The sequence below is a fragment of the Silene latifolia genome, chromosome Y (assembly GCF_048544455.1).
Source record: "Silene latifolia isolate original U9 population chromosome Y, ASM4854445v1, whole genome shotgun sequence".
NCBI lineage: Eukaryota > Viridiplantae > Streptophyta > Magnoliopsida > Caryophyllales > Caryophyllaceae > Silene > Silene latifolia.
Window position 1 is genome coordinate 257,490,920 of NC_133538.1, and position 11,941 is coordinate 257,502,860.

Here is an 11,941-nt window from a genome sequence, read left to right on the forward strand (position 1 = left end):
AGGGCTTAATGGGAGTGCTTTTGCTAACATTGAGACATCTGCTAAAGTGGCACAAATGCACATGTACTCTATGCAAAGGAAACTTGATGAGGTTCCATTGAATCTGGAAGTCCAAATTGAGGAGAAAGCAGCTTCTGATAGCTATAAATTACTGGAGGAGGCCAGGAGGAGCTTTCTGCGTCAGAAAGCTAAATTTAATTGGATATCTGATGGAGATGAGAATACCTCTTATTTCCATAGTCTGATTAAGGCTAGATGCTATAGAACAAAATCCTGTGTATCAAAGATCTGAATGGGGTTCCATGTAATGAAAGTGAGGATATAGAGAATGCTTTTATTGATTATTACAAAGAGCTTCTGGGGACTAGCAAGAAAGTCATGGTAGTTCATTTCCCTACTGTGCAGAAAGGGAGATTGATCTCAGAGGAGCAGAGTTCTGATTTGATTAAGGAGATAACAGTCCAGGAAATTCTTGTTACTTTAAATTCTATTTCAGCTAATAAAGCTCCTGGCCCAGATGGGTATACTTCTCAATTTTTTAAGGATGCAATGGAGATTGTTGGAAATGATGTGGTGGATGCTGTTAAAGAATTCTTCACTTTTGGGAACATGTTGAAGCAGATTAACTCCACTACCCTCACACTTATTCCCAAGAAAACCAAACCAAGACTGTTGTTTCAGACCCATTGCTTGCTGTAATGTGGTCTATAAGATAATTTCAAAAGTGATTTGTAATAGAGTTGATGATGTCCTTCCTTCTATCCAAGGTGCATCATGAAGGTGGACTTGAAAAAAGCATATGATTCTATTGAGTGGAGGTTTATTGAACAAATGTTGCAAGCTTTGAAGTTTCCTGACAAGATGGTGAGGTGGATTATATAATGTGTATCTACTCCCTGGTTTACTTTATTACTTAATGGCTCAATATTTGGCTATTTCCAGGGTAAGAGAGGAATTAGACAAGGAGACCCCATGTCCCCCCTACTCTTTACCATTTATATGGAGTATTTGAGCAGGGTATTAGCTGACATAACTAGCAGGGTGGACTTTAATTACCACCCTCTCTGTAGGGCCTTACACCTCACTCACTTATGTTTTGCAGATGATCTTTGATGTTCTACAGAGGGGACAGGGGCTCTATTTGTATCCTTCTTAGAGTCTTTGCCACCTTCTCAGCTACTTCTGGTTTTGCAAGGAACAATGAGAAATCTGAGATATATTTTAATGGTATGGCTCCTGCTAAGGTGGATTATATCTTGCATATCTCTGGGTTTAAGGTTGGAATGTTTCCTTTTTGTTACCTTGGTATACCTATCTCTTACAAGAGAATGGTTGTTGACACGGTTGTTGCAACCCTATCAAAAATAAAACCAACTGGTCTCTATAAAATGCAGTAGAAGCAGTCGGGTATCGAATCCACTGGGAGATGGGAAAAATATATGCTAAACTAAGTCTGTCTAGGTAACCGTTTCTTGGGGTTTTGATTTTTTTAGTTCTAAACTACGAAGTTATAAGGAAAGAGAGCAGAGAAGAAACAAGGATTAAACTTGAGAGAAATTGGCAAATGAAGAGAGATAGTTAGGACAGTCGGTTCACCATGATTTTCTAAGAATCCAATCTAGGGTCACAGGTCAGCATAAATTCGGTCTGCAGGGTAATGAAAAGGTCCTCTCGGTCCGCTATTCGCCCTAAAACATTACTAGCTTAGCTTTCACCCTCAATAGCATGCCCTAATGTTCATTGCAGGTCATACCCCTTCCAATCTCTCGATCTAGTTCAAGGTGTACCAATTCAATTAGCTAAATGCATCGACTCAAGAAACTAATCGCTATTAAATGCAATGATTAACAACACAAACCTAATTTGCACCAAACCCTAATCACCTATTCATAAATCCCTAATTACCATGGCTCCCCTATGTCCTAGCAAAGAAGAATTAGCTATGCATGATATAAATTGAAGAAATAATAACTAGCACAACAAATAAATTGAACATACTAATTAACAAAGAGACAAGAGAAAGAGAAATCAATAGAAGAGATGAAAACGAGAATGAAATTGCAATAATAATTAATTGAAATAAAGATTAGAAATACCGAATACAAGAGAGTAGCAATGGAGAAATTAGGTTTCAAGAGTAGAGTTCTAAGAGAAGGAATGAGAGAGAAGTGAACAAGAAGTTCTATGACTGTCGTCCCCTCTTATTTAATCTAAGATACAAAATAGAATATCCGAAAATAAGCTAAAAGATTACGTAATTAATTAAGCCTCTCGATCGAGTAGAATTAAACTACTCGATCGAGGACAATAGATAGCAAACATCTCGATCAAGGATAATAGATAGCAAACATCTCGATCGAGGAAAATAGGCGCTCGATCGAGGAACTCGAAATATACCCATCTCGATCGAGTAAGGGAAGTGCTCGATCGAGATCTTTCAGCATCCAGGGGTACTCGATCGACTCATTTTGACAACCAATCTGGTCGATCGAGAGCAATAGCACCATATCAGCGTAGCTGCACTCCGAACATCTTTCGAATCCACTTCACACATCCTTAGGCAACAATATCTGGGCTCCGACTCTTCTTTCTCCGAAATGCATGCAAACGGGGCAAGTTTAGGCTCGATTATGCTCCTTCCGGCTCTTTCCTGCAATTAACATAAGATAGACCAAAGTAGACTATTCGGGGGACATTCGTAGCTAGATGCCACCTAAATAACATAGAAATGCGTGTAAAAATAGGGTGAACACCTTATATAAAATACACGGATCAAACCTCCCTAAACCAAACCTTTGTTTGTCCCCAAGCAAACTATAAATGCAACTAAAGACAACTAATGGAACGGGACCGACTTATCAGCTACAAATTGTCCACCCAAGCCAATTTAATGCAACAACCAAAAAAGTTGCGAATGGCAAGTACAAACGAGTTAAATCAATGCTTTAAACTATTGAACCGTCGACCTTGCAAGAGTCAAATATATCGGACTCTCGCGGGTCGCTCATCGCACAAATTAAGTACAAGGTGAGTATAATTGTAAAAGATAGAAAGAAATAAAGACACTCACCTAACTCGACCTATAAGAACATGCATGCAACTAACATGAAATCGATTTCCACCGACCGTACATATGCATTCCACACAATCAGGACCAAGACACACGCCGAGGACTTACATAAATTATGGGAAAGTGAGGCGATGGGAAAAGAAAAGGCAAAATATTTTGGATATGTGAGGCTAATAGTCAAGCTAGTAACCTAACAACCCAACTAAACAATATCCGATTCTAATCCATCTCATAATTTGAACAAAGTGCCCTTTGAATTAGCCTAACAACTTACTCAACCAAACAAAAACTCCTCATAAGATATAGGTAAAGCATAGGAGTAAAACCGTCAACAATCAGACTTCTTTTTTTCTTTTTCTTTCTTTTTTTTCACGGTTCTTTTTTTCAACTCACGTTTTTTCCTCTTTTTTTTTCACTTTCAACTTTTTTTTTTCAATCACTACCAACTTCAGATCTTTCGAAGCGAACCAAATCTGACATGGATAACAGCATACCCACGGTAACCACGCAACTAGCTTGACAAGGTAGGCTAAATTTGGATGTAGTTAGGGGGTCAAAAGGCAAATTTGGCTAATTGTGAAGTTTTTTTTTTTTTTTTTTGGTGAAATGTGAAAAATATATTAAATTAGGGCTTAAAAGCCAATGTTTTTACACTGATTACCACTACAAATGTTTAAGCAACCAAAAAACAGTACAGTCAACTAGACTTGGATAGTAGCCTACTGTAGTTCAAATGCCCATGGCTTGCTTCGACACCTTGCACAAATTTCCTCTTTGATTCTCTTGACAAGTGACCAGGGAGCTTTTATCCTGGCTTCCACCCAGCAAACATTCCGTGCATACCACAAGTGATAAATCAAAGCCATGATTGATGCCATAAAAACCTATTTCTTAAGTAAGGACTTGCATCTCCACCTGATACACCATGTAATCAGATTGTGAACTGGGAAAGTCAAGCCCAGCCACTGTGGGAGCAGCTGCCAACACTTCATACTGTACTCACATTGATAGAGTATATGCTCATGAGTTTCCTGTTTGTTCAGGCAGAATTCACAAAGGCCATTAGTAACCATACCAAAGGAGAGCATCCTATCTTTAGTGTAAAGTCTTCCCTGAACAGCTAGCCATCTTATAAAGGAATGCTTTGGAATAATCAATCTACTTCATATCAGAGGATACCAAGGAACTTTTACTTGAACTCCCTTAATCCAGTTATAGCATGCATAAACGGAGTATGGACCAGGGGAACCAGTCCACACACCATTAGAAAACCCAGGTTTAAGCAACTCCTTCACCTGACAGATTTTCCTCCATGTCCAGCTGGTATTACAAGAAGGTGTATAATCCATCCAGTGTTTGCCTTTGATATAAATATGGTTGACCCATCTGATCCAAAGATGATCAGACTTCTCAGCCAGCCACCAGACAAATTTACCTATCATAGCTAAATTCCAGGTACAACAATCCACAATTCCTAGACCCCCATGCTTCTTCTCCTTACAAATTTTCTCCCAAGCAATAGAAGGGGACCTAAGGTATTGATCAGATCCTGCCCAGAGGTAGTTCCTACATATGCTTACAACTTTCAATAACAGTAGCAGGAATGACAATAATTCTTGCCTAAAATGAATGTAAGTGAGAGAGGACAGCCTGAACAAGGATCAATCTCCCTGCATAGCTCAATTTCCTTTCCCCCTGCCCCTTGATTCTACACACCACTTTCTCAATCAACCTTTTACAATCCCCTATAGCCATCCTCTTGTAAGATATAGGTACTCCTAGGTATCTAAAGGGAAAAGTACCTAATTTAAACCTAGAAAAGTGCAGAATGCTGGTAATCACATCCTGAGGTACCATATTAAAATAAATTTCAGACTTCTCACAGTTCATATCAAGGCCATAAGCTGATGAGAAAGATGCAAAAGCCTTAAGGATAACAATAATAGATCTCCTATCACCTTTACAAAACAGTAGAAGGTCATCAACAAAACTCAAATGAGTTAACTTTAAAGGTCTGCATAGAGGATGATAGTTGAAATCCATTCAGTAACCACAGTGAGGACCCTACTCAAATATTCCATACAGATTGTAAAAATCAGAGGAGAAATAGGATCCCCCTGTCTAATACCTCTTTTCCCTTGAAAGTACCCAAAATTATTACCATTTAAAGAGATAGTGAACCAAGGATTAGAGATACACACCATGATCCACTTAATCATCTTATCAGGAAACCCAAGAGCAGATAACATGTGTTCCACAAACTCTCATTCAATAGAGTCATAAGCTATTTTAAGATCCACTTTCATGATGCATTTAGGGGAACAGGCCTTCCTATTGTACAATCTCACAAGGTCATGACAAATTAAAATGTTATCAACAATGTCCCTTCCTTTGATAAAAGCACTCTGTGTATCACTGATTATAGTAGGGAGGACTTGGACAAGCCTATTACAAATCATTTTAGAAATAATTTTATAAACCACATTGCAACATGCAATAGGTCTAAAATCAGTAACAGAATGTTAGTAGGATCACCATGTAACTACTTTTGAACATTCATCATATACAGTTTAGCCACATTAGAAGAGGTCTCAATGTTGGCAAAAGCAGACCCATTCAATTATTTCAGAGGCTATTTAAGGTGTTTAAGTTTTTTAACCACTTGAAACATATTAATGCCATACATATGCTACCCCCAAACCTCCTTAACAATAGCCATAAACTCAGGGTCCTTACTCCACATATTAAAGTATTTAAAACTACCTTTCTTCCTCTCCATAGTAGGACACAGAGTAATGGTGCAAGGACAATGATCAAAAAGTTCCTTTGGGTGAAAAACGGTAGAAGTGTCAGGGTACACATTCAACCACTCATCATTAGCCATTGCTCTATCAATTCTACTAAACACCATAAAGCCAGGTTCCTGCTTATTTGTCCAAGTGAAAAAAGCACCTTGGGCAGACAAATCCATAATCCCACATTCATCCACACAATCCTGAAACCCCTTCATTTCAGCAGTAGTCACAACAGATCCTACTCTCTCATTCATAGCAAGAACATTATTAAAATCCCCCATAACTACCCAGGGTCTAGAAGCCATGTGTTTCATAGACTCCAAAGACTGCTAGAGAGGAATCCTCTCTTCCACCCAATTAAACCCATAAACCATAGACAACCACCATACACATCCAGTAGGCAAAAACACCACCCTACAGTTAATAATCTGAGCTTCACAACTCAACACAGTCACATCATAGTTGCCAGGGTCCCATAATAACCAAATCCCCCCCCATGAGCATTAATATTAGTAGTCAGGCTCCACTGTGATCCAAGTCCATTATGCACGTTATTAAGAGAAGACTTCCTAACACTAGTCTCAGCTAAACCAAAAAGACCTACATTATTTGTGTGCAGAAACCATCTAACATCCTTCTGCTTATTCTCACTATTTAACCCCCTAACATTCCAAAACCCTATACTACCCATTTTCAATTGCAACAGAATCACCCTCAATGTCAGCCTCTAACACCCTCCTATAATGGACTGAGTGCTCAAGGACTTCTATAAAAGTTCTCCTCTCACTGCCAAAAGAAATACCTCTGTGTCTAGTCAGCTTAGTGATTATTCTGGCAGGAGAGAAGGACCTAACAACTCCAGGCATAGGTGTTATCATACCACTAGGATCAATACCCCCAGTTGCCGCAGCTGGAATGATGGCCTGATCAGACAGAACTGGATTAGGAGGGACAACCCTAGCAGGCTCTTGTTCAAGAACTTCAGGACACACAGGAGTATTAGCAGGACCCTAGCTTTCTTTGGCACCCAAACTTTCCTCACTGGAGCTTGCTTCTAAGGTTTTCTATAATCCCTAGCCAAATGCCCAAAACCCTTTACAGCCAAGACATTTCACAGGCTTCCATTCAAAATGCACTATCTGCCTATGTACCACATCTAACTGATCAGTAAACTGAATGACATCAGGCATGTCAGCACCAATTTGCACCTCAACCATAACCCGAGCATGTCCCCGAAAGGTTTTTAGGTGAGTATTGCTATCACACCTAACAGGCTTACCAACCAATCCAGCAATTTTCATAAGAGCATTCCCCCAAAACTTGAGAGGAAGACCATAGAATCTGATCCAAACTGGAACCATATCCACAGCCTCCTTCACAAGCTTGATATCAGGAGTCCACTCCTTGACTATCACTGGCTTATTATCAAAAAACACAGGTCCTGCTTACAGCACACGTAATTTCATCTCTTCTGACTTAAAACGCACCAGGAATATACCATTAGAATTAAACGAGAGCTTGTCATAGTCAGTATATCCCCAAACACGTTTAACAAACCCCTCAATGACCTTGAATGGAGGGTTTGCCCCCAACACATAGCAATAAACTGCCGTAGCCAGTAATTCAACTCAGTTTCAACATCACTACTAGTAAGTTGTAAGGGTCTTACCCGCGGCGATGTATCAGAACCTGAAGAATTACCACGCCTTGATACTTCCACCCAGTCAGACTCTTCATCCGCTGCTTCCTCTGAAATAGAATCCATACCATTGCTCAAATTGAAAGGACGAATTACTGAATTCAGTTCCTCAACCAAATTCCCCAAATCCAGTAATTCATCATCATTATTATTTAAATTTGAAAACCTAGATCCAGAAGGATTATTATGTTGCATATTAGTATTATTATTGTGATTTTTTGTATTATTTGAAGCTATTAATTTTAGTAATCTACTAGATTTAGGAGCTGCTTTCCATTGACGAGCTATTGCTTAATCGCAGAAAAGAAGAACCCTAAATCGCGTTTCTCTCTCTAAGTTTTATCTCTTTCTTTCACATAAATATTGTGCTAATTGTGAAGTTAATGGGTAGTAATGAAAGAAGGGTTGTAAGTTACCTCTCTACGTGTGTCACCACCGCAAACCGAATGCATACAGGTACTAAGAAAAGAATGTCATGCACGTGCAAATTGATGTTACGTGTCTTATAGAGAGTACTACTCACATCCTATATGAAACTGGTCATGAATGTCACCAGTTTGTGAAGCTCTAAACCTTAGAATGTATATTTAGCTTGCCAATAAGAGGGTCAAGTCTATTCGTTTAGATAAGTTTAAACCAAAAACTCGTAGACTATGAACATTACCATGCCAACAATCTGTTAAGAATGTGCAAGGCAAGGGTAAAACACTCAAGGTAAAAAAATAGTTCCATCGTTCCGACCCAACCGAAATGCAAAAGTAAACGTGAAGTTTCGAATTTTTTGAATTTTTTTATGGAATTATTGTAATTAAAATAAACAATGCAGGCTAAAATAAACGTGCAAACTGAAATGCAACAAAAACAATATGCAGACACAGGTATGGATGCACACCCTCCCCAAATCAAACCGTACAATGCCCTCATTGTACCAAAAATAGGGAAAGGAAATGCAAACTGAAGAGAAAAGAAGAGTGTAAGCTCGGAAAACGTACAAGATGACGTGAATTAACGACCTCCCCCAAACCAGCCAGCAACATGGAAGGTCGTAAACAGGCCCGTAATAACCACGCAAGACACGAGGCAAAGAAGCATCACTCGATTGAAAGGGGGAAGTGTCTGATCGAGTAAAATGGGCATCAGAGGTTCTCGATCGAGAGGATAAGTTACTCGATAGAGAAGTGGAAAATGCAGGGTACTTGATACGGTCGTTATGTACCAAAAATAAATACCTAAATATAACTAATAGAAGCTAGCGATAAGTAGGGTCGATCTCCACAGGGAGGCGGTTTACTATCTACTTGTCTATTCGGTCTGTCTAATGTCACAAGTTGGGGGTATGAAATGTTTAAACTAAACTAAAGAGACTGAGGTAAGAGAAATCAAAACAAGAGAAAATAATGATGAAATACAAGGGTAAATCAGATAAAAGAGAGAAATATGCTAGGAATCGGTCTACCGTGGCAGCTACAATATCGGGTCAACTCAGTCGATTAAATTATTGATAAGAAGAGCGAGGTCGTCACCTTTCGGTCCTTAAACCTACGATTATACCCTTTCGGTCTCTAATCGCCCTAGGGTCTCCCTAACTTAGCTTTCGCCCTAATTAGGTATCACCTATTGTAATTAAGCAATCCTTCCCTTCCAATCTTTCGATCCAGGTCGGGGGTAACTAATTAATCGGTCTCCTGCATGCATTCATTCAACCTAATCACAATTATATTGCTTAATACAATTCTTGTCGCAAAACTAATCTAATCATGTCGATCCTAACGTATTGCTACCACGGCTTCCCTAGTCCTAACATATTAAAGGAATTAGCTAGACATAATTAAATGAAGAACATAAATAATAAAGAGAGGAAGAGAAATAAACATTAAATTAAAGAGGAAAAGGGAGAGAAATGTTACTGAAATAAATCCGGAATTAAGGAAGAACAAAGTAACAGGAACAATGTATTAGAGCAAAGGTAACGTCTGACAGTGTCAGATGATAAGGAGAGCGTTTACAAAAGACGTCCTCCCTTCCTATTTATAAGAAAATAGGAATTATTTAACCTAATGGCGGAAATAAACTAAAAAGCCCAAGCCCGTAGACGAATCCACTCGATCGAGTGGTTTTAAACTACTCGATCGAGCAAACTCAGGCTCAAACCGTTCGATCGACCAAAAGATTCACTCGATCGACTAAACACTAACATGGAACTGTTCGATCGACCAAATAAAGTACTCGATCGACTTATTATTTGACCTAAAACCACTCGATCGACCAGTTAAGTACTCGATCGAGTGAAAAGTAACTTCAGCAGCTCATAATTCTCGTTAGTTCAGCTATGACTTGTCTTTTTAGCTCCCGAAATGGCTTCACGCATCCCAAGACAGCTATATTTTCGCTCCAAATTTACTCTTCCTCCAAATGCATGCAAATCGGACGGTAAAAGGCTCGATTTCACTACTTTCTGGTTCATTCCTGCAAATAAGACAAAACAAACCAAAGTAGCATATTCGGGGCATTTCGTAGCATAAAACTACGAGAAAAGCATAGAAATACGTGCATAAAAAAGTCTAAAAAGACTATATAAAATGCACGTTCAAGGTTCAGTCTATAGTTCAAAAAATAACAACTAAAGCACACAAAAACGAAATAAATATTTTAACAAAAGTACAACAAATTACAAGCCGGGTCGCCTCCCGGATAGCACAGTTTTAAGAGGTCCCGCATGATCTTTTGACTTCAATTATCTGGATCATCAGGATTGTAAAAGTAGAAAACCTCGACCTTGCCAAACAAGTCATTTTCTCCATAGTAATGCTTCACATATTGGCCATTCACTTTAAATATTTCACCATCGGAATTCTCTAATTCAACAGACCTATATTTGGTGACAGCAGTCACTGTGTAAGGGCCACTGCACCTGGACTTCAGCTTACCAGGAAATAAGCGCATTCGGGCATTAAACAGCAACACCTTCCGCCCGACATGAAATTCTCGAGGTATAATCCTTTTGTCATGCCATCTCTTTGTTTTCTCTTTGTAAATGCGCGATCTATCATAGGCATTTAGCCTAAACTCTTCCAGCTCATCTAGCTGCAATAAACGATTCTCACCACACAACTTAAGATTATAATTTAATTCACGAATGGCCCACCAAGCCTTACACTCTAGTTCAACAGGTAAATGACAGGACTTGCCATAAACCAACCGATATGGTGATGCACCAATCAGTGTTTTAAAGGCAGTCTGATATGCCCATAATGTGTCATCTAGTTTAAGACTCCAATCCTTCCATGATTTAAAGACAACTTTAGCTAAAATATCTTTTATTTCTCTATTAGAGACATCAACCTGCCCACTAGTTTGGGGATGATACCCCAAACCGCGACGATGTTGGACACCGACTTTAGACAGTATAGCTGTAAGTGTTTTTCCTTTGAAATGCATTCCCCCATCACTAATGACGACCCTAGGGATACCAAATCGGGGAAAAATAATCTTTTTAAACATCTTAATCACGGTCTTGGCATCACAATTAGGTGAAGCAATAGCCTCCACCCATTTAGACACATAATCCACAGCTACCAAAATATACCTGTTACCTTTACTAGACGGGAATGGTCCTTGGAAATCAATACCCCAGACATCAAAAACCTCGACCTCTAGAATGCCGTTTTGAGGCGTCTCATGTCTCTTAGAAATATTTCTCGAGCGCTGGCAAGCATCACAAGCTACAACGAACACTTTAGCATCTGCAAACAAAGTAGGCCAGAAAAAATCAGATTGAAGTACCTTAGCCACGGTGCGCGACGGACCGTTGTGACCACCATAAGAGGACGAATGACAGCCTTCTAGGATTGCTTTGGTCTCCCACTGCGGAATACACCGCCTGTAGAGACCATCTGCACACTCCTTAAATAAATAAGGATCATCCCAGAAATAACGCTTTGCATCATGAAGTACTTGCTTCTTCTGCTGATAAGACAGGTCGGGTGGCAGCTCGCCAGTGACAACGTAGTTAGCCAAATCTGCATACCACAGATCATGGTTAGTATTAAAATTGCAAATAAAGAATCATCAGGGAAAGAATCATTAATAGGTAAAGGATCCTCTCCCTTCTGCTGCGGTAACCACGACAGGTGATCAGCTACTACATTATCTGCGCCCGTCTTATCTTTGATCGTCAGATCAAATTCCCGGAGAAGGTATATCCATCTCAATAAATGTGCCTTAATTTCCTTATTAGCAAGAAGGTGTCTCAGCGCTGTATGGTCAGTAAAATAAGTAACTTCTGACCCCATTAAATAAGAGCGAAATTTCTCCAGCGCATAAACCACAGCTAACAGCTCCTTCTCAGTAGTTGTATTCTTTACTTGAGCCTCATCC

The 11,941-nt window shown here is 39.4% G+C and overlaps 1 protein-coding gene across 1 annotated transcript; it reads left to right on the forward strand.

The window, feature by feature from the left end:
- Positions 1-378: 378 nt before the first annotated feature.
- LOC141630509 (uncharacterized) lies at positions 379-1,397 on the forward strand. Its single transcript, XM_074443316.1, has 4 exons — positions 379-671; positions 768-864; positions 943-1,004; positions 1,124-1,397. The coding sequence occupies exons 1-4, from the start codon at positions 379-381 to the stop codon at positions 1,395-1,397; spliced, it is 726 nt and encodes a 241-aa protein (XP_074299417.1).
- Positions 1,398-11,941: the final 10,544 nt, after the last annotated feature.

Excerpts from the sequence above, each read along its gene's own strand:
- LOC141630509 (XM_074443316.1), top strand. The coding sequence starts at position 379 with ATGGTAGTTCATTTCCCTACTGTGCAGAAAGGGAGATTGATCTCAGAG. Across the intron at positions 865-942 it reads TGAAGTTTCCTGACAAGATG|GGTAAGAGAGGAATTAGACA; the intron begins GTGAGGTGGATT and ends GGCTATTTCCAG. Across the intron at positions 1,005-1,123 it reads CTCTTTACCATTTATATGGA|AGGGGACAGGGGCTCTATTT; the intron begins GTATTTGAGCAG and ends GATGTTCTACAG.